The sequence below is a fragment of the Vipera ursinii genome (genome assembly GCF_947247035.1).
Source record: "Vipera ursinii genome assembly, chromosome: 1".
Taxonomy (NCBI): domain Eukaryota; kingdom Metazoa; phylum Chordata; class Lepidosauria; order Squamata; family Viperidae; genus Vipera; species Vipera ursinii.
Genome location: NC_139512.1, coordinates 157375001 through 157397588, shown reverse-complemented (window position 1 = coordinate 157397588; position 22588 = coordinate 157375001). Strand labels below are relative to the sequence as shown.

The following is a 22588-nucleotide window of genomic DNA, read 5'->3' as shown; positions in this document are numbered from 1 at the left end:
ACACTGGATATACAAATAAAACCAGCTAAAAAGGATATTCAAATAACAAGCCAAAAGAGAGAACTGAATAACTTTTCTATATTTAATTTACAAAAAGAAACCTACTAAAACTTTGAAGTATCTTGTGAGAAGGGAAAAAGAAAAAATGAAATCAAGTTCTACTATATTTGAAGAGATTAAACATCAGGGTTATTAAAAGTAAAAAGAAGGAATATAAAGTTGGTTTATCTGATTAAGGTTATAATAGATAATGTTTTTATCTCTGGGTAACCTTTAATGGGCTTTTTATGATCAGGACTGAACAAGGAGACTTGTTTTTAGATAAGAGTTGGAATGTGGGAAGAAAAGATCATTTGTTGTATTTTAAGAGAAGGTGATAAATTATTAAAATTGTTTATACTTGTGATGAAGGGGTAAGTAATTCATTTATATTCTATTTTTCTGTTCTTTTTCCTTTTCTCCACTTACTATTTTTCTTTCTTAGTTTGTATCTTTTTAACTGTAAATAAAATTACTGTAAAAACAAATTTGTATTAAGATCTTTGATAATTATTAAGAAGGGCCAAGAGAGAATTGAAATAAGCAACAATTTATGTTCAATTCCTCAATGTTACCCAAATGTCTTAACTAAGGATGCCAAAGGTTCCCTACCAAATTAAATATTAAAAGGAGAGAATAGAGATCTTGAAGAGTTCCCCACTGCATTTTAATTACAAGGGAAATGATCCTATTGTAATTAGCAGAGCAGAAGGACTAGAATAAAGCTCTCATATTTGTTTAAGCCCCTCTTTGGCTTCTTTCTTCAATAGTATCAAGTATCTCCTACGAACCTAGTGGTACAATTACATCTCTCAAATGGCCATACTGTAACAGAATTGGTCAACTGTCAGCATTCTTTAGTTCCTTTCCTTACAACACTGCCATCTGGTAGAACGTAAGAGGCATGTTCTTTCAGTTGAGGCACCTGCTGTCTAGAACAGCTGTCTCCAACCTTTCCGGCTCAGTGGACTGCTGCCGGTGGCAGGAGGGGAGAGGAGATGGTTTCGCACGTGCATACCGCTTTCATAAATGCAGTTTCGCAGGCACTCGCCCACCACTTCCACAGCCCAATTCCGAGTGGGCTACAGCCTGGCAATGGGCCACAGACCGGGGGGCTGGGGATTTCTGCTCTAGAACAGTCTCCTCCACCGACATACAATTGATCCCAACTCTTTTGGCCATTAGGAGACGCTTTTAAGCCCAGCCTTGTGTATTGGAGTCAGGATGGTTGGATTTCCCATCATAAAATAATAATTTTAAAATTGCTGATTGCCAACTAAGGGCTATCTGTTGTTTTGTGTTGTTTACCTTTTTTTGGTTTATTCAAGCTGCCTAGAGTCACAGTCTTTGAATTTAAATAGCAATGTATATATCTTCCACCCCCATCCTTTTCCAATATATCTGCTTGGTATATTTTAATGACTTTTCCATAATAAGCATATAATTGATTGCATTCCACTATTGTTTATAATAGCAGTGGATCCCTTAGTAGAAATAATTGTTTCAGGTTCTTTCAATTAATTTGTCTTCATTCACAATGCAAAATTGTGAAATTATTTTTGGCTTTCAAACAGACAAACTAAGGCTTTCTTACAACATAATGCTAAAACAGATGAGAGTGGATTGGGTATTTTGAATCTCAGATTGTATTATTAGGCTGCATAGTTGAGAGATATTTTAGGAATTGTAGCCAACTTAGAACCTGCTTTGTAGTTTGTTTTGGTCTGAATAGCAAATTTCAAAAGGAGGATTAAAAGTTTGGCGTTTTATGCTGATCTTACTAAAATGACTATCAATTCTACTTCCACTCTATTTTTAAGTCAACTATGGAGGCTTGGAAAAGATAACAAACTTGCTTATCTGTCTTCCTTTCATCACTTATATTACTTACAATCTTTTCTGCATAAAAATGCTTGGAAAATGGGATAGTACAATAGATGGTATGATTGGAACAAGAGATATGTATTTCAAGGCTCAGATAAAACATTTCAAGGAAAAGAAAACATTTCAGATTTCAATTTTGAATCATTACTGTTGCTATTTATTTATTTATTTATTTATTTATTTATTTATTTTATTTTATTTTATTACATTTATATACCGCCCTTTCCCGAAGGACTCAGGGCGGTTTACAGGGTGATTAAAAAACCAAGATACAAAAGTTAAAAACAACAAGTAGTAGTCATCTACTTTTAAATCAATATAATAATAAGCCAGTAGTGGAATTTTCTTGCAAATATATGGTATTTCAGATCAGTTTGTTTGCTGATACATGTCTTGGGCCCTTCAGACAACAAGAAACATACGGAAGCCAAACTATAGTGATTTGCTTATTACTATTAGTTTTGGGTTTTTTCCTTCAGTCATCCCTCTGCAAACAGTAATCAAGGATCCTGTCATCTTAATTATCCTATATAGTGAGTTTCTTTGACTTGGTTTAGAAGTTATGCTAGAATAACAGTTTAAGAGCTTGTGTATTGTTCCTGGAAATTGTTGATGCCTTCCCTTTCGCTACGTGTTCTCAGTTTTCTCTCCCAATAGTTAGTATTTTCTTACATTTCCTTATTCTGTTTAAAAGTAGGTCCTTATAGCAATTTAGGGATCAAGTTGTATTTTTTTTCTCACCTGAGAAAGTTATGGCTTCTCTTTTATTTAATTATGGCATAACATTTTCCAGACAGATAGAACTCATTTTTCATTTAATCATCTCTCTTACCCTAGGCTTTGAATGATTACAGCTGGAAAAAAAATCTGAAGTTATATTAGGCATTCTAATACATATTAGGCAAACCTTTGAATATTTGGTGAAGAAGCTGGCTAAATCAACACAACTTCTTAATTAGAAATCCGCAGCTGTACCAATACTAATACACAAATAGTTTGGCAAAAAAGTATTAGCATAGCTAAATTTCCTGTTAACTTCCTGTGCCTACATTAAGAGAGGAGTGTGCATTAAAAATGTATAGCTTATTTTTCCATTTAGTCATTGATAGGTAATAGTGTTGGGCTGAATCCAGTAGTATATACCGTATATACTTGAGTATAAGCCGACTCGAATATAAGCCGAGACCCCTAATTTTACCCCCCAAAATTGGAAAAAGTTAGTGACTTGAGTATAAGCCGAGGCTGGGAAATGCAGCAGCTCACCACCAAACCACACCAAACTCACGGAGCTCACGGAGCTCAGCTCGACACGTCTGCCATCTTAGTTGAGCCTGTTAACAGACTTCATCAGTTCCAAAATCAAGATCACACCGGCAAGCTTTGTCAGTTGTCACTCGCGGCAGTACAAATACACTAGTACGGAAAGCTGGCATTCACTTTCGGGGGGAGGAAAAAAACAACACAACAACACCGCACGCTTTAAAAGATTGGAGTTTTGCAGCCTTTTTTCTCGGGCCCGTCCGCCACCTTTAACTTAAGGCGGCGCTCTCGATTTCCTGGTGTGTGTGTGTGTGTGTCAGACCCACGGGAATGGCTGGTAGGGAAGCGGCATTCCGGCATTCCCCCCCTTCCTGTGTGTCGAGCCCACGGGGCTTGACACACAGAGAAACGCAAATGCCGGACTGCCGCCACCTTTACTAGCCATTCCTGCGGGTGTGACACACACACACACACGCACGAGGGGGAGAAACAACGCTGGACTGCCGCCACCTCTGCCAGCCCTGCAAGCCTCTGCCGCCCCGGCGTTGGTGGTCGAGCTCTTCGGAACCGGCAGAGAATCTCCCGCAGGAGGAGGTCGCGGCTTTCTCTCTTGCTTCGGACTGCAAGGATTTAAACTCCAGGAACAAATCCCGATGGAAGTTTTTTTAAAAAAAAAAAATACTCCTCCGGGTCGGACAGGGGACCCAGGCTGAGGTCTAGGGGTAGTGGGGGGGGGGGGCTCGCAGACATAGATGGGCTCAAGTGGAAGCCAAGCAGCCCTCCCGAACCTGGGCTTCTGGACGGAGCAGCCGGTGGTGCGTTTCAAAAAGCAGAAAAGTTGGATTTTGAACTTTTCAGCAGCGCATCTGCACCCGCTGCTTTTATGACCGACCTGCCGTTTCCCCCCCCTCCCGGTCCTTTCCCCCGTCCAAGCGGACGCTCCAGGCTCTTTGGGGGGGACGGGCAGGCGGGGGGGGAAGGAAGCGTGCCGAGGCGCCGCTCACCTGCGATCGGCGAGTGCGCTGGACTCGGCTGCGTGTCCGGCGGAGGGTTCAGATCATTCCGGGCCAGAGCGGCTTGGCGGGCGGGGCCGTTGGGCAGGCGGCGTGGTGCAGCGGGGGAGTCAGGGCAGCTCTGCCATGGAGCAGCTGGGGTGGGTGGGTGGGGGGAGGAGGAGGAGGAGGAGGAGGAGGCGGAGAGGAGCGAGCGAACGAAAGACAGAGCTTCCGGTGGCTACCGCTGCTGAATATTGCAATGAGCCGCCGTCTCCCTATGACCGCTGGCGAGGGGATTTCATCAGAGCACGCAATCGGGGCTCCCCCTCGTGGGTGCGTGTGTGTGTCAGACCCACGGGAATGGCTGGTAGGGAAGCGGCATTCCGGCATTCCCCCCCCCTTCCTGTGTGTCGAGCCCACGGGGCTTGACACACAGAGAAACGCAAATGCCGGACTGCCGCCACCTTTACTAGCCATTCCTGCGGGTCTGACACACACACACACACACACACACACACACACACACACACGCACGCACGCACGAAGGGGAGAAACAACGCTGGACTGCCGCCACCTCTGCCAGCCCTGCAAGCCTGTGCCGCCCCGGCGTTGGTGGTCGAGCTCTTCGGAGCCAGCAGAGAATCTCCCGCAGGAGGAGGTCGCGGCTTTCTCTCTTGCTTCGGACTGCAAGGATTTAAACTCCAGGAACAAATCCCGATGGAAGTTTTTTTTAAAAAAAATACTCCTCCGGGTCGGACAGGGGACCCAGGCTGAGGTCTAGGGGTAGTGGGGGGGGGGCTCGCAGACATAGATGGGCTCAAGTGGAAGCCAAGCAGCCCTCCCGAACCTGGGCTTCTGGACGGAGCAGCCGGTGGTGCGTTTCAAAAAGCAGAAAAGTTGGATTTTGAACTTTTCAGCAGCGCATCTGCACCCGCTGCTTTTATGACCGACCTGCCGTTTCCCCCCCCTCCCGGTCCTTTCCCCCGTCCAAGCGGACGCTCCAGGCTCTTTGGGGGGGACGGGCAGGCGGGGGGGGGAAGGAAGCGTGCCGAGGCGCCGCTCACCTGCGATCGGCGAGTGCGCTGGACTCGGCTGCGTGTCCGGCGGAGGGTTCAGATCATTCCGGGCCAGAGCGGCTTGGCGGGCGGGGCCGTTGGGCAGGCGGCGTGGTGCAGCGGGGGAGTCAGGGCAGCTCTGCCATGGAGCAGCTGGGGTGGGTGGGTGGGGGGAGGAGGAGGAGGAGGAGGAGGAGGCGGAGAGGAGCGAGCGAACGAAAGACAGAGCTTCCGGTGACTACCGCTGCTGAATATTGCAATGAGCCGCCCTCTCCCTATGACCGCCGGCGAGGGGATTTCATCAGAGCACGCAATCGGGGCTCCCCGCCCCTCGGTCCTGCCCAGATGCAGCAGCAGCAGCAAGACCACCCCCCCACACACACACACCTCCGGTCTACCTTACGGCCCGGTGACTTGACCCCGGGGATAGATCGGAAAGAAGGCAACAGACCTTCCTGCCCCTTCGCTGAGAAGGAGCTCCAGCAATGAGAAGAGCCAAGGGGTGGGGCACCGTGGAGAGGTTAGTGGGTGGTGGTGGTGGCGGCTCTTAGATACCGCGTAGACGCAGGGGTCTTCAAACTTGGCCCTTTGATGACTGGTGGACATCCTGGAGAAGGAAAAATGCCTGGAGAAGGAAAAATCGGCCGCAGCCTCGGGGTAGGCTTCTCCGGGGGCGCCGCCGCGATTCTGCAGGTCTGTTGCCTTCTTTCCGATCTATACCCGGGGTCAAGTCACCGGGCCGTAAGGTAGACCGGAGGTGTGTGTGTGTGTGGGGGGGTGGTCTTGCTGCTGCTGCTGCATCTGGGCAGGACCGAGGGGCGGGGAGCCCCGATTGCGTGCTCTGATGAAATCCCCTCGCCGGCGGTCATAGGGAGACGGCGGCTCATTGCAATATTCAGCAGCGGTAGCCACGGGAGGCTCCGTCTTTCATCCTCTCGCTCCTCTCCGCCTCCTCCTCCTCCTCCTCCTCCCCCCACCCACCCACCCCAGCTGCTCCATGGCAGAGCTGCCCTGACTCCCCCGCTGCACCACGCCGCCTGCCCAACGGCCCCGCCCGCCAAGCCGCTCTGGCCCGGAATGATCTGAACCCTCCGCCGGACACGCAGCCGAGTCCAGCGCACTCGCCGATCGCAGGTGAGCGGCGCCTCGGCACGCTTCCTTCCCCCCCCGCCTGCCCGTCCCCCCCAAAGAGCCTGGAGCGTCCGCTTGGACGGGGGAAAGGACCGGGAGGGGGGGAAACGGCAGGTTGGTCATAAAAGCAGCGGGTGCAGATGCGCTGCTGAAAAGTTCAAAATCCAACTTTTCTGCTTTTTGAAACGCACCACCGGCTGCTCCGTCCAGAAGCCCAGGTTCGGGAGGGCTGCTTGGCTTCCACTTGAGCCCATCTATGTCTGCGAGCCCCCCCCCACTACCCCTAGACCTCAGCCTGGGTCCCCTGTCCGACCCGGAGGAGTATTTTTTTAAAAAAAAACTTCCATCGGGATTTGTTCCTGGAGTTTAAATCCTTGCAGTCCGAAGCAAGAGAGAAAGCCGCGACCTCCTCCTGCGGGAGATTCTCTGCCGGCTCCGAAGAGCTCGACCACCAACGCCGGGGCGGCAGAGGCTTGCAGGGCTGGCAGAGGTGGCGGCAGTCCAGCGTTGTTTCTCCCCTTCGTGCGTGCGTGCGTGTGTGTGTGTGTGTGTGTGTGTGTGTGTCAGACCCGCAGGAATGGCTAGTAAAGGTGGCGGCAGTCCGGCATTTGCGTTTCTCTGTGTGTCAAGCCCCGTGGGCTCGACACACAGGAAGGGGGGGGAATGCCGGAATGCCGCTTCCCTACCAGCCATTCCCGTGGGTCTGACACACACACGCACCCACGAGGGGGAGAAACAACGCTGGACTGCCGCCAGCTCTGCAAGGCTCTGCCGCTCCCTTCTCTCAGCAGCCTGTTCCGAACGAAGGGACAGTTCTTTTTTTTTGTTGACTTGAGTATAAGCCGAAGTGGAGTTTTTCAGCCCAAAAAGTGGGCTGAAAAATTCGGCTTATACTCAAGTATATACGGTAACCAGACTTCCCTTTGCACTATGTGGTTTTCCTTTAATCTTTCTCCCCTGCTCCCTTCCCTCTCTCTATGTGCCTTGAAATCAGCTCTGTAAGATTTTCTAACATCTAGTAGAGATTGGGGGGGAGGCACTGGGAATACGTTCCCGCTGATGGATGACAGTGATGATATTTTTAGTCATTAAAGTTCAGCTTTATTTTCATTGTGCTCCTTTCATATCCAGATGGTACTTGATGTCAGAAATTAGTCTAAAACTATAGGTCCTGATTTACCCACTAGTGTTATAAAGAAAAATTAATTGGGGCATCTAATATTAACCTTAATAAGGCTTTCTTGAGTTTATATTAGCTTCCGAAAGGCAAATTTGTGTTCAGTTTTTTTAACCACGCAGTTTTTGATTTGTGTTATTGATGCCTTTTCAACATACATGAAGTTAAGAAGTAGAACTGAAAGGATGTTCATTTGATGGCTCCCCTATGCTAGCACTGATAAAGTTAAGCCAGTGGAAAGTTTGGCAAGCCACGCTGAGATCTAAACTATACGTATAGTTTAAAGCAGGGTTCCCCAACCTTTCTGGCTTTGCAGACGGTGTGTGTGTGTGGGGGGGGGGGAGATGGTTCCGCACAAGCAGCTGGCAAGCATGCATGTGTGTGCAGCGTGGTATGCATGCATGCCTGCTGCTCATGCAAATGGGGCATGCATGCACATGCTTGCCGCCTTCTCATGCACATGGGGATGCATGAACACACGCTCACCGTTTCTGCAGCCCAGTTGCAAAAAGCTCATGGCCCACTAGTGCCAACGGGGCTAGAGAACCCACAGTTGGGATGGAACCCATCAAGTGGCTTGTCTGATTAATTGTTGTTGCTGGGGGAGGTATGAGGAGGGAGTTATTCTTTTTTATTGTTTGTATATTGGATTTTTATTTTTGTAAGCTGCCTAAAGTCACTAAGAGTAGGCAGCCATGCAAATTTTCTTAAATAAATAAGTGTTACATGATGCAAGAACTGGAACTGATTGCATTCCAGAGGGCTTTAAAGATCTGGCTTAAACCCTGTGCCCTGAGCTACAGTCTCTGAGGCCCATTGTGAGAAGTGTGTGTGTGTGCGCGCACACACACACACACAGATATAGACAGCACCTAAACCAAACAAACTGTAAAAAAAAAAGATTATTTATATCTCTTGAGAAAATATTTGTTTCTTCAAAGCAATTTCTTAGCTTTCAGATCGTGTCGTCGTTGGTGTTACTTTTGTCGCATTTAACATCAGTAGTAATAATCTAATAATCACACTCACTGAGAATAAAGCCAACAGTACATGGGAAGCAACAATTTTGCCTTAACTAATAATGGGGAGAGAAGAGTTGATTATTTGCCATCAACTGATGCTTAAGTAAATAATACATCTTTTTTTCTTCCTAGTATCAAGGTGGAAATGGGTCTAGTCCAGTAAGAGGGATGCCTCCTGCAATTCGTTCTCCTCAAAATTCACATTCCGCCCCTTCTTCTGTAAGTTTAATCTATAGACATCATTATGGTCAGCATCCAATGTAGAATGTCTCGTGCATCTTAGAAACTAGTATTAGAGAGGCTGTTTTTATATGACATTGTTTGAGCAAAATTGCTTATCCTGTTGTTTTATGTCTTTACTGATTAATTATTTGGCCATAAATCTGTACAGAAATAGAATTAATTTCCTTTGTTTGTAATGTCTGGGGTGAAGTTAACAGGAGGTACCTATAAGTCGATGCTTATAAGAAACACCAAAATTCATATTATGAAGGGCCATTGCAAGGAAATGTAAAGAAAGAAGTCTAAAAATAAACTAAAATGTTAGATGTTCCACAACCTAAATAAATTTAAACTCCTGAATGTTCAAATGTGGTCCATTGAGTCTTACTACTTCACAGTGGCATAATCTTGGAAGATGAAAGCTTATTTTTACTGAGGAGTTTTGTGGTTGCTTTTGTTTCATCAACTGGGGGGGAAACACTTATAAGCTATTTTTAAAAATAAAAAAAACTTAAAATTCAGGGAGAGAAGCTGCAATATCCAAGGGAGGTAAACAGTCTTTGCAATTATATCACTTATATATAAGAGAAAGTACCCAGTTTGTTTGTTTTTTTAAAAAAAAATAATAATTGTAATTGCCAGTTTTACTTGGGGAAAAAAGATTTCATTGAGAAAAATCCCCATCCCATTTTTTTTCTTTTCTTGGACATTTTATTCAGCACTGATAAGTTTTCCGCTTTCATCATTATCATGAATAGCAGATATTTTAAAACCAGACAAATTGTTACCATCTATAACCGTAACCATGGATAGTGCATCTTTTCTAGCCAACAATCTAGCAAAGTGACTAGCATTTATACTTTGGTGAATTCTCTGAATGTCCTTATCTGTCCCTTTGGCTGGGGTTTCATAAAGCTTCAGACAGCTAAAAATGGATAAATCAACTTAGTTCATCAATAGCAATAACGTTTTCCTGATTATTGTGTGGTAAATGCCTTTCATCCCGCATCTATTTTTAGTTACTTGAAGTTGCTGCGTTGCTTATTGAAACTTAACACAATTTCAACTTGCTGTAATGGATAATAGTTGCTACTGGAAGAATTTGAAGCTAGCAAATGATCTCAGTGTTTTTTTTTCCATTGTGTCTCTTTATAGTAGGGGAAATGTAAGTCAACTAGCTTTTAAACAAAAAACAGTACCATGGGAACATCTTTCCAACAGTTTGGAATTGTCATGGTGTAGTTATTATATTTATATAGTGATGTGTAAAGTGTTTCTTTCTTCAGGAGTGATTATATTCAGTGCAAGAAAAATCAAGTAAATTTCTTGATATTCTGTGGTATTTCTAAGGTGCTTTATTTTTACTGATTTTTTTTAAAAAAAACAACAATGTACTTTGCAATAATATCTTACCTTTTTTTTGTGCATCATGGATACCTTTAAGTTTAGAGGATGAAAAATAAAATTCTTGCCTGTTGTCTAATTGTCACCCATTGAAAACCTTAATGCAGATATATAACTTTCAACAGCTTGCATATGGGTTGATTGATTTGCACCAGGAGTCACATGACTTACATTGAGGGGGGGAAAAATATTTCATTGTCTGCTGATTTTGTACGTTTTGCCACTGACAAAAATGATCAGTCTATAATTTTATTTTATTTTTTTTATTGAAAAGTTTTAAAATACAATTTTCCTTTGAAAAACCCCCCTTCCCCCTCCCTCCTCCCCTCCCTACCTCCCCCCTACCTCCCCCCCTCCCCCTCTCCCTCCTCCCTCCCCTGCCTCCCACCCCTCTACTTCCCCTCCTCCCCCCCTCCCCCCCCCCGACTTCCCAGAGCAAAATACAAGGTATATATCTAAAAAGCAATCATAAACAATCATATACTAACAATTATAAACTCTAAAATCCATCACTCTCTAGCTTATATAGAGTAAACCAATCCTTAACAATACTAAATATGTATAAAGAACTAAAATAAAAGAAAACTAGCATCATTCCCATCTATGTTCTTCCACAATTCACTATTACCTAGACATATTCTCACTTACACATCACAAGCACCTATCCCTATTAACCTCTCTAGCCAAAATAGGCTATAATAGATAGTTCTTACACAAATTAACCCGCATTAACCCACAAAACTTTCTTCCTCTTCCTCTGTAGTAAATTGTCCATTAATTCCAAATTGAACATTCTGTTACCATACATATCATCCCAAAACTCTTAAAAACACAACTACCACTTGACTATAAGTATATTGTGGAAGTTCCATAGATTTCTACTGGTCTTATTTTTTAATCTTTTTTGAGCGTTTTAAGGCAGCACGCGTCACCCTCTGTTCTCTAGGATCATCCAAAAGAGTTGCAGCTTGATCTCCTCCTGTACCCTTCTCGTCTATCTGTCCATCTTCATCCTCTTGATGTTCTCCTTCTCCAGTTCCCTCTGCAGCTTCCAGAAGTGTTGATGGGGTTGCTTTTAAAACATTGTTGTAAAAATCATGCGCTTGCTTCACAGTACCCAAACAGTACCTTTTGCCATCATACATGAAGCTCAACCCAGCTGGGATCTCCCATCTGAACCTTATATCTCTTTGCTTGAGCTCTTGCACAAGAAATATAAAGTCCTTCCTTCTCTTTAAAATCTTTGGAGGAATTTCTTTTAGAACCAAAACTTCTTGACCAGCAATCACAACTTTAGTATCATAGGCAGCTTGTATAACTTCATCTCTAATTTCCCTTTTTACAAAATAAACCACCACATCTCTAGGCAACTTTCTCTGCTTAGCAATCCACGAATTCACACGAAACACTTTGTCCATGCCTTGTTTTATTTCAGATGCTGGATGGTTCAATACCCCCTCAAAAGCCTCAGAAACCAGCTGCTTTAAATCTTCCTTAATATTCTCTTTTAGGCCTCTAATTCTAACAGCAAACTGCATCTGGTAAAATTGAGCCAAACTCTGTTCGCTATCCATTTTGTCTTTTAAATCTTCAATTTCCAATACTTTTGCTTCTAATATAGCATTCTTTTGAGTCAAGTCTTCCACTTGATCATCCAGCACCTCCACACATTTAGCTACTTTATGCACTGAGGACAAAATGTCTACCTTCATCTCTCTAAGTTTCTGCTCCATCCTTTCTTCCATTCTCTGCTCCAATTTCTCCAATTTCTCCTCCATCTGTGCAAATTTAACACCCATTGACTCCAAAATTAACTGGGTATGTTTTTCAAGATCCTTCGATGTCAATACATCAGGAGAATGCAACGCCTGCAGTAATGATTGTTGTTGCACCGGAGAATTTCCAGCACTCCGAAAAGTTCTAGGGGGAGGTTTAGCCGCCATCTTTTACTTACAATTGTGACGCACTTTCACTTTAAGTTTTAAGCATAGTCCATCAAGCTTGAGAGTAAAATAAAATAATCCTCTTCATCTCTTCACCTTTTCCTCTTGTACCGCTCTGCCTGCTCCTTTAAATCATAGTCCTTTCTTCAGGCAGGGATGGTTCGCAGACGCCTGGCTCTACTCCAGGAAGTTCGGAGCAGAGACGACGGCCAGCTGGGAGCAACCCAGGCTTCGGGGGAGTTCGATCCTTCAGCCGCCCAAGCTCAAAGCTCAGGCGGCCTCGGAGAACTCTACCCCTACCTGGGGCCTCACCCCCTCCTCTTCTCCCGAGGAGGGGGCTTCAATTTCGCCCGAACAGCTGATCGACGCTGTTTCGGGCGAAAAAACAAACAGCTGAGCCGCGGGCAGCCAGGGGAGGCTGTCTTCGGCGCCGCGCCGCCAGCGGAAGTCCCGATCAGTCTATAATTTTAATGGTAGGTTTATTTTAACAGCCAGAGGCAGAATAACAACAAAAAATCCAGAAAAACTCATTTTAAAAAAATTATAATTTAATTTGTATTTTATTGAGTGGAATAAATATTTGATCCCTTATCAGTCAGCAAGATTTCTGCTTCCAGGTGTCTTTTTTTAATTTAGTTTTATTCATTTATAACATAAAATATGAAAATACCAAAGCAAATAGTAGGGGACAACAGTAGAAAAAGGGAAAACAAAAAAGGTGTGAAGAAAGGGAAGGGAAGAAACAAAAGGCATTGACTTCTTACTCTCTCTGTTGCAGTAAAATCAGACATTAAAATCAAATCTCAACTTTTTAAATTTCTATAATAGTATGCACTAGCCATTTCTGTATCGGCAAATGGGTCTAATCGGTAAAACCCAAAATCATGATAACATTTTTTTCCACCTCAAGCACAAAGTCCAGAAGCAGTTTCCAAGTAGAAACAGAAGTACTTACGTTCTTTTCTTTTATCAATACGGTTAATTTGGCCATCTCTGCTACTTCCATCAGCATTTGTAACCATTCATCCATGGTAGGAATTGAGGCATCTTCCACTTTTATGCAAAGAGCAATCTTGCTGCCGTCACCATATATAAAATCAGAGTTCCAAATTTTTTTGCTCCCAGGTGTCTTCTATACAGGTAATGAGCTCCGATTAGGAGTACTCTCTTAAAGGGAGTGCTCCTAATCTCAGCTTGTTACCTGTATAAAAGACACCTGTCCACAGAAGGAATCAATCAATCAGATTCCAAACTCTCCACCTTGGCCAAGACCAAAGAGCTGTCCAAGGATGTCAGGGACAAGATTGGAGACCTACCCAAGGCTGGAATGGCCTACAAGACTATCCCCAAGCAGCTTGGTGAGAAGGTGAGAACAGTTGGTGCGATTATTCGCAAATGGAAGAAACACAAAATAACTGTCATCTCCCTTGGTCTGGGGCTCCGTGCAAGATCTGACCTTGTGGCATTTCAATGATCATGAAAATGGTGAGGAATCAACTCAGAACTACACGGGAGGATCTTGTCAATGATCTCAAGGCAGCTGGGACCATATATTAAAACACAATTCTCCACCTTTCTAATTTTGTCATTAATCATATTCTCCGGTTAATTTAAAGAACCAGTTTCCAATTGGTAACACGATATGCCGTGAAAGACTGAAATCCTGTAGCTGTCAAAGCTGCTAACATTGAATGTTATTGCTTGACAAGACATGTAGCCATTTCATATGTTAAACTTGTGTATTGCTTTAAGAGATTGAGTTTAAAGTTGGGAGGGGGAAAGAGGAGGATTGTACCTTCAAGGCCATCTCTAACTAAAGAAGATAAGACCTTGGCAAGTTTTCAAACGGAAGGGAAACTGGTTCTTTAAATTAATTGGAGAATATGATTAATGACAAAATTAGAAAGGTGGAGAATTGTGTTTTAATATATTGTGCAAGGGGGAGGAGATTTCAGATTCCAGCTTCCTTCGAGCAAGCATTTGCCGGTGTATCAGGCTAATAAAGGACTTTCAAGGTAAACAATGCTTCAGAGTCACATATATCGGAAACTTGACATCAGCGCCCACAAGGTCCCCCTGCTCAAGAAAGCACCTGTACAGGCCCGTCTGAAAGTTTCCCAGTGATCATATGAATGATTCAGAGTAGAACTGGGTGAAAGTGTTGTGGTCAGATGAAACCAAAATCGAGCTCATTGGCATCAACTCAACTTGCCATGTTTGGAGGAGGAGGAATGCTGCCTATGATCCCAAGAACACCACCCCCACCATCAAATATTGTGGTGAAAACACTATGCTTTGGGGGTGTTTTTCTGCTAAGGAGACAGGACAACTTCACAGCATCAAAGAGACGATGGACGGGACCATGTAACATCAAATCTTGGGTGAGAACCTCCTTCCCTCAGCCAGGGCATTGAAAGTGAGTCATGAATGGGTATTCCAACATGACAATGACCCAAAACACATAGCCAAGGAACCAAAAAGAGTGGCTCAAGAAGAAGCACATTAAGGTCCTGGAGTGGCCTAGCCAGTCTCCAGACCTTAATGCCATAGAAAATCTGTGGAGGGAGCTGAAGGTTCTAGCTGCCAAATGTCAGCCTCGAAACCCTAATGACTTGGAGAGGATCTGCAAAGAGATGTAGGACAAAATCCCTCCTGAGATGTGTCCAAACCTGGTGGCCATCTACAAGAAATGTCTGACCTCTGTGATTGCCAACAAGAGTTTTGTCACCAAGTACTAAGTCATGTTTTTGTGAAGAGGTCAAATACTTATTTCACTCATTAAAATGCAAATCAATTTATAACTTTTTTGAAATGCATTTTTCTGATTTTTTTTTGTTCTTATTCTGTCTCTCACCGTTAAATAAACCTACCATTAAAATTATAGACTGATTATGTCTTTGTCAGTGGGCAAATGTACAAAATCAGCAGGGGATCAAATAATTTTTCCCCTCACTGTAGTTATGTTACTAAAACAGAACTATTTAATAGAGAAAAGGGACGGAAGGTTTTATTTGTTTTACCAAAACGTGGTGGTGGAAAAAGCTGATATCTGTCCAAGCAGCCTCCCCTTTCAGACAAAACATTTTTATAAAGATATCTCCCAGTTTTCTGATATATGATAAATATTATTTATATATCTAGGTTCGGCAAAACAGCCCTTCTCCTACGGCATTGTCTTTTGGGGACCACCCTGTTACGCAACCCAAACAGTTATCATTTAAAATCACTCAGGTATGTATCATGACTTGTCACTATCTATTTGGTGCTAAGTAAGTGAATGAATGAATGAAGGCATTCTGTGTGGACTTCAGCTGAATCCTGGCAAGACTGAGTGGCTCTAGATTTTGGGATCCATAGATACCAAAACTATGCCATCCCTGGTGCTGGGCGTGGTCACATTGCCCCATACAGACCCATTGTGCAATCTGGGGGTCGTTCTTGGCTCACAATTCCTGCTTGATGAGCAGGTGGCAGCTGTGACTAGGAGAACCTTAACACAGCTTTGTCTTGTATGCCAGTTGCGCCTGTTCATGAAGTGGCAGGCTGTGCTCACAGTCACTCATGCCCTAGTCACATCCAGATTGGACTGTTGCAATGTGCCCTTGAAGAATGCCCAGAAGCTTCAGCTGGTACAGAATGCAGCAATACGGGCAGTTAGGTACACTCCTAGTACAGTGTGTGTTATACCTCTGCTCTGTGGGCTGCATTGGTTGCCAGTTTGCTTCCAAGTTCAATTCAGAATGCTGGTTTTGATCTATAAATCTTTTCATGGCATAGGATTGGGTTATCTGAGGGATATCATCAATTAGGGACCTATATTTGGTGAGTTCCACACAACACAAACTTTCTGTGCCATATCACCTGCCTTCCAGAACATTCAATCCCCCTGAAATTAATGTAATCCCATCTCTCTTGATATTCCAGAAAATTACCTATGACCTGGTAGCCAGTCATGCTTCGATAGCTCCATTGCTGAGCTGGCTGTTTTTATTCTTTCTTTGTCTAGATTTTGTGTGTCTGGTTTTGTTATATTTACTGTTTATGTGATTTTATAGTTTTATACGTGTTTTTATATATTTCATATATTTGTTGTACACCGTCCAGAGTTGCCTTTAATGAGATGAGTGGCTAGATAAATTTGATTGATTGATTGGTAGGTAGGTAGGTAGGTAAATATCTTTGGATCTTGAAATTTGAAATTGGTTTTTATTACACTGAGGGAGGGAGGGAAGGAAGGAAGGAGCTGTCTGTGGGATTAGACAGTGATGTTTTTGACCGTACCTGGTTATGCCATGGATTAAATCTGAACCTTCTTTGTGAGGGATGCAGAGCTATAGAACTATAGTCCCTCTATCTCTTTATATAGACAAGTTAATTTTTTTGACCTTAAGTGCAGACATAATGATGGAAAGAGGCAAGAATCTTCCTTCAATACTGGAAAATCTTACTTTGTCATCTTCTGTTGTCTGTTTTTTTTTTTTTTTGGAAATTTCCATAGATACTCACTATCCTATATTATTTTATTTATTTTATTTTATTACATTTATATACCGCCCTTTCCCGGAGGACTCAGGGCGGTTTACAGGGTAATTAAAAACCAAAAATACAAAAGTTAAAAAAACCAAGTTTAAAAAAGATTAAATTTATCCCTGTATAAATAAAACCCCAATTAAAATAAATTAATCCTCAGCCTGGGCCAGAGAGCTCGAAGAGCCAGGTCTTCAGGCCCCGGCGGAATGAACGGAGGTCGGGGGCAGTCCTCAGCTCCACTGGCAGCTGGTTCCAAAGGGCAGGCGCCCCCACTGAGAAGGCCCTATCCCTGGGTGTTACCCGCCGGCAATCTCTTACCGGTGGCACCCTGAGAAGACCCTCCCTGTGGGAGCGCACAGCACAAAGGGAACTTGATGCCGGCAGCAGGTGTTCCCTCAGATATCCCGGACCCAAGCCATGTAGGGCTTTATAGGTCATCACCAGCACCGTGAATTTCACCCGGAGGGCAACCGGAAGCCAATGCAGCTAGATAGAAACTTTTTTAAAATATAAAATTCTTAGAAAGCAGAGTTGAGAATCTACTTTCACATTCTGCATAGCATACACTGCTCTGATTATAAGGCTGTTTCATTTTTGGTAAAGATCAAGACCTAAAAAGCTGTCAATGGACATTTTGTCCTCTTTATTAGTACATCTGAGTTTTTTTTATCTCTGAAATTTCTGTTAAAGTTAAATTTTTGACTGGACCTTGAACTGATTTTTTGTTGACACAAATTATTTATGGCACATTGACTTGTTTCTTACTTGTTCGAGTCAAATAATAAAAGCAAGCCGTTAAGATATATTTGCACTAATAGGGGTGTTGAGACTGATTGCCCTTTCTTTTCCTTGGGTTTGGAAGGTTTTGGACTTTCTGTTGTAAATTTTAGATGCTTGTAGTTTTTAAAGCATAGGGATAACCAAAATATCAGTCAGTGCTCTCTGAATAAAACACACAAATTTATATATGCTCATTTTTTTTCTGTCTTCCTATGAGAAATTGTTATTTTGCTTGGGTGAAAGGGATCAGTAATGATTTAGAATGGTCTGTTTTGATATGCATTTAATTTGCTGGGTTTTTACATTCTCTCATCTCTCTTCCCCCACCCCCATTTTTTTATACAGACTGATCTCACAATGTTGAAATTAACTGCACTTGAAAGTAATAAAAATCAAGACTTGGAAAAAAAAGAAGGTCGTATAGATGATTTGCTCAGGGTAAATGTGATAATAAGATCAATAGAAATATTGGGTTACATGTGCTGAATTAATGGAATAGGAGAAAATATATGCTGTTTTAAAATGGTAACTTACCGGTATACAGTTGTATTTGACTCAAAATACAAAAACAAAATGGCATAAAATTTGCTTATCGTGTTCTAAATATAATGTCCTCCCACATTTCCATATGCTTAAAATGAATTCTTTAGCCTCACTTCTGCTGCAAATTATTTTGTAAATAAACGCCAAGGTTTTAAAGAGAAGATACAACTGTACTTTTATTTATATGCAATTTATAATTGGTATTCATAATATGTATATACTTTCATTTAATCCTTAGGCTAATTGTGATTTACGACGGCAAATAGATGAACAACAAAAGTTACTTGAAAAATATAAAGAAAGATTAAATAAATGCATTTCAATGAGCAAGAAACTTTTAATTGAAAAAGTAAGTTGGATTGTATTTTATTTGTATTTAGAATGTTATGGAGGGAACACTTTGGTTTGACCTTATAAATAGAGGATGGGACCAGAAGTAGTTCAACCAGTACTGAGTTAGTAAGAGAATCCTTAGATCAAAATACTGACAGAATTGCTGTGATTGACACCTTGTGAGAGCTCTCCACTTTCCTGTCTGTAGTAAGACAGATGCTCTAAGATCAGAATAGCTGATAGGTGGAGCAGTGTCCAATCAGTGAATAAAACACTTTGTGGCTACCTTGACTGAATAAATGGGTATCCTATGACAGCCATATTGTGGTGAAATCCATAATTATTTTTTAACAATTCAGTTTTTGAAGTTTTTAACTTTTAAAAACATTTGTGAGCCTGTAGTATGGCACTTGTGATACCAAAACATGATAATCTATTTGGCTTTGGTAATTTCAACTGATATACTAAGTGGCAGAAGCAAGCTGTTGTTTCTAATCTGAGAAAATCTTGAATAAAGATTACTGTGTCCTACACAATAAATAATAGCATTAAAATTAATATGTTAGGAATAATAATAATTGTATAACATTACAAAATGCTTTAAAAATGCCACAGTGGAACATTTCTAAGCTTGTAAGCTGCCCTGAGTCTTCGGAGAAGGGCGGGATATAAATGGAATTAAAATAAAATAAAATAAAAAATAAAAATAAATATCTATATCATTTTTATTAGTAGATAAAATTGCCTTTTCAGAAATAGTTAAGTCACACCTCTTGAATATTTTCATTTCTTTAGAGCACACAAGAAAAGCTGGCAAGCAGAGAGAAAAGTATGCAAGACAGATTACGCCTTGGGCATTTTACAACTGTTCGACATGGTGCTTCGTTTACTGAACAGTGGACAGATGGCTTTGCATTTCAGAATCTTGTAAAGTTAGTCAATGATTTGTTTTTAAATTGCTAGTAATCATCAGTTCCCTGGTTGGTTTATATTAATTCAGACAGCTAGTGCTACGACTGATTTTATACGCCGTATTATTCTGTTTTGAAAATCAAAGAAACAAAGTACTTAAGTTAATCAACTGCCCTTCCTCCCTTCCTTCCTTCCTTCCTTCCTTCCTTCCTTCCTTCCTTCCTTCCTTCCTTCCTTCCCTCCCTCCCTCCCTCCCTCCCTCCCACCCACAGTTAGTTGAGTCTAATTCAAAAGGATAATATTGACCACTTCCTATAAAGATTATTATAAACATAGACCACAGATTTCAGATTGTCTATTGTCTATAAATAACTTACTGGTCTTTTGTTAAAAATCTCAAATCCACAGTACAGTGTATCTGTACGTAATTAGTCTGCATGGTGCAAATAAACCAAAAGCAACAAGTAAGGCAGAAGTTATTAAAACATGTAACTTGTTCTTAAGAAGTACAATTTCTGCAATTTAAAGACAATGTTTTGATTTGCAGGCAACAGGAGTGGGTAAACCAACAAAGAGAAGATATTGAAAGACAAAGAAAGCTTCTGGCAAAACGGAAACCTCCATCTACAAATAATTCTCAAGCACCCTCTGCCAATTCAGAGCCTAAACAGAGGAAAAACAAAGCCGTGAATGGAGCAGAAAATGATCCATTTGTTAGGCCCAATTTGCCACAACTGTAAGCTCAGAATGTTTACTTAAAGACAAATGGATGTATATAGAGGCATCTGTGGCAGGGTCAACAATGCCAAATGGCAGGCATGAGCAAGAGATCAAAGTGTCCCCTCCCTCCTTTAACAATCTTTAGAAAAGGAAAGGTGTTTGATCATCTGGTCATGTCCATAGTTTTGATATTGTTGACACACATACACTCCACATGTTCATGTGTCAATACATACAGTATAAATAGATAAAGCAGCACTCAAGTCTTCTTTGTGTGGGAATTCATTAGTATTATTTATTTTTAATTCCATTTATATCCCGCCCTTCTCCGAAGACTCAGGGCGGCTTACAAGCTTAGCAGTAGCCTTCATTCTATGTATGTGCCTGCTTATTAGGGCTTTCACACACACACCCCCAAGCGGCATTATTACAAAGTCAGCTTATTGCCCCCAACAATCTGGGTCCTCATTTTACCTACCTCGGAAGGATGGAAGGCAGAGTCAACCTTGAGCCTGGTGGGATGCGAACCTGCACTAATTGCAGGCAGCTGGTGTTACTTAAGGAGGCATTAGCCCACTGCTCCACCATTATTAAAGTGAATGGGGCCATGTATAGAAAGTGGAATTATATTTGCTCCCAATTTTCAGTGTGTACTGAGCACTAAGATTATTTTTAAGGTTATTTGTGCAAGGAACAACATTTTTGTTACTCGCTCTCCCACATACAACTCAGAGACTAGGAACTAATTCTTTTGATCGTGCTAATTATAGCTTCTCCCACCCCTCTGAAAAAGAACATGTTTCTTACATGATCATTTTGGTGGCAGACATGTAATAAAATTGTTTTCTATAAATACCCATATTTATGGAAACGTACAACTCAGATTAGACTAGGTTTTATTGATGGATAAATTAAGTTGATGCAGTTAAGTACAGCATCTGAATATACTTTTTAAAACAAATTCATAGAAAGATTTTATTCTGGATGAGTCTTAAAATCTTGTTCCTGATCTGTAAAGTTTAATCTCTTAGAAACTACTATTTTTAGGATAATCAGTGGTTTAGTGTTGAAATAAAGCATAGTTCTTAATGGGTAATCCCACATTATTAGATCTCCAGTATTATTGGATTTCCAGGATCATTTCTAAATCATTTAAGAGTCTAGTGTCACCGTTATTAGAACTCCAGTACCACTTCTCTTTTTCTAACATGTGAAGGTCTTTAGACCAAAAATACTGAAGATACCCAACAATGCAGATCAGTATTTGGTTCTCCTGGATACGAGAGAGAGAGAAGAGGGGAATTAATTTGGATTCTGAAATACTTCAATTCTACATTCAACTCTTGCTTATTCAAGAGCCAATTGTTTCTGCAAAGTCTGCAAAATAGGGCTGGGTACGCTTCAGTAGTGAGTTGGGGGGAGGGGAAGCATAGCTGTCTCAGGTTTGTCAAAGCAGATTGATTTTTTTCAGAGTTCTAGGTGAACCTAAAAAAAGTTATGGCTGCTTTATAAGTTGCTTGAACTTCAGTAAATAGATTTTTTTAAAACAATTGCTGGAGTCCGAAAAATGACAAACTATTTTATTGAATAGCATTTGTGTCAGATCAAAGCACAAGCTTTGTTACCTATCATTTTCAAAGCATGTACAGGCTTCTTTATATTTAGAATAGCAATGTCTTTTATATGCAATTCTTTTTCATTTGATTTTAAAAATTTTATTACTTGTATTTACCCTTGTAGGCTAACACTAGCAGAATATCATGAACAAGAAGAAATTTTCAAGCTTAGATTAGGACATCTCAAAAAGGTATGTAATGTAATCAGTTTTTCCTAACCCTCTCTTAGTTTTGATTAGCTTGAAGTGTTATAATCATACAAGAAACCACCCTATTAAACTTCATCTCCTGTGTTTCTTTGTTCCCTTAATTCTATATTGGGCATGTAATAGCTATTTCATTTTAAATGCTGGTAAAAAAAACATCATTATTATGTATCAACAAGCACAATTATCCATAGGACTGTGTACAGTGAACATACACAAGTAAAAATAAATGTCACCAAACCAACCTACAGTGTTTGATAGATACTTGATTTCATTAAATAATTTTAAAAAGCTACTTTTTTATGAAAATACATCTTCCATAATTCAAAGAAAATGTTTGGTTTTGAAATTCATGTTATACACTTCTCTTTTTTTTGAACTTATACTAATTCACATTTTTCCAAAATTCATTTAATCATTTAATCAGTCTTTTATTAGTCATCTATAACCACACATTTTCCTTAAACGATTTCAGTAATTCTTTTCTAGAATTGCTGATATTTATACATTAATGAATTCTTAACGAAGATGCACATTTGAATTAATTAGTTTGTTTAAATGCCAGTTGCAGTGAATTTCTAAACAATGTTTTTGTTCAGCTGATTATTTTTAAAAGATTGTTTTTTGTGTGTGGTCAGTGCTGCAATTTTTTAACAACTAATCTTTAAAAACTGGATTTTTCACTTGTCTTTTCTTTCACAATTGCTTCAAGCAATTTTTTTTAGATCTATGATTATTTTCATTCCCAGTATATATATGTAAAATCACAATATAACAATATTGTACTGTTGTAAGTTGTCCAGTTGCTTCAAAAGA

At 41.3% G+C, this 22588-nt stretch overlaps 1 protein-coding gene across 2 annotated transcripts in view; it reads left to right on the top strand.

Moving 5' to 3' along the window:
* Positions 1-22588, top strand: part of TLK1 (tousled like kinase 1) — a 93500-nt gene that overhangs the window by 48921 nt on the left and 21991 nt on the right. For both annotated transcript variants that reach the window (XM_083379500.1, XM_083379501.1), the window contains exons 6-12: positions 8696-8782; positions 15274-15363; positions 17788-17880; positions 18224-18334; positions 19114-19250; positions 19778-19966; positions 21691-21757. In XM_083379500.1, the coding sequence (XP_083235626.1) occupies positions 8696-8782; positions 15274-15363; positions 17788-17880; positions 18224-18334; positions 19114-19250; positions 19778-19966; positions 21691-21757 (774 nt within the window). The remainder of the gene's footprint in view (positions 1-8695; positions 8783-15273; positions 15364-17787; positions 17881-18223; positions 18335-19113; positions 19251-19777; positions 19967-21690; positions 21758-22588) is intronic.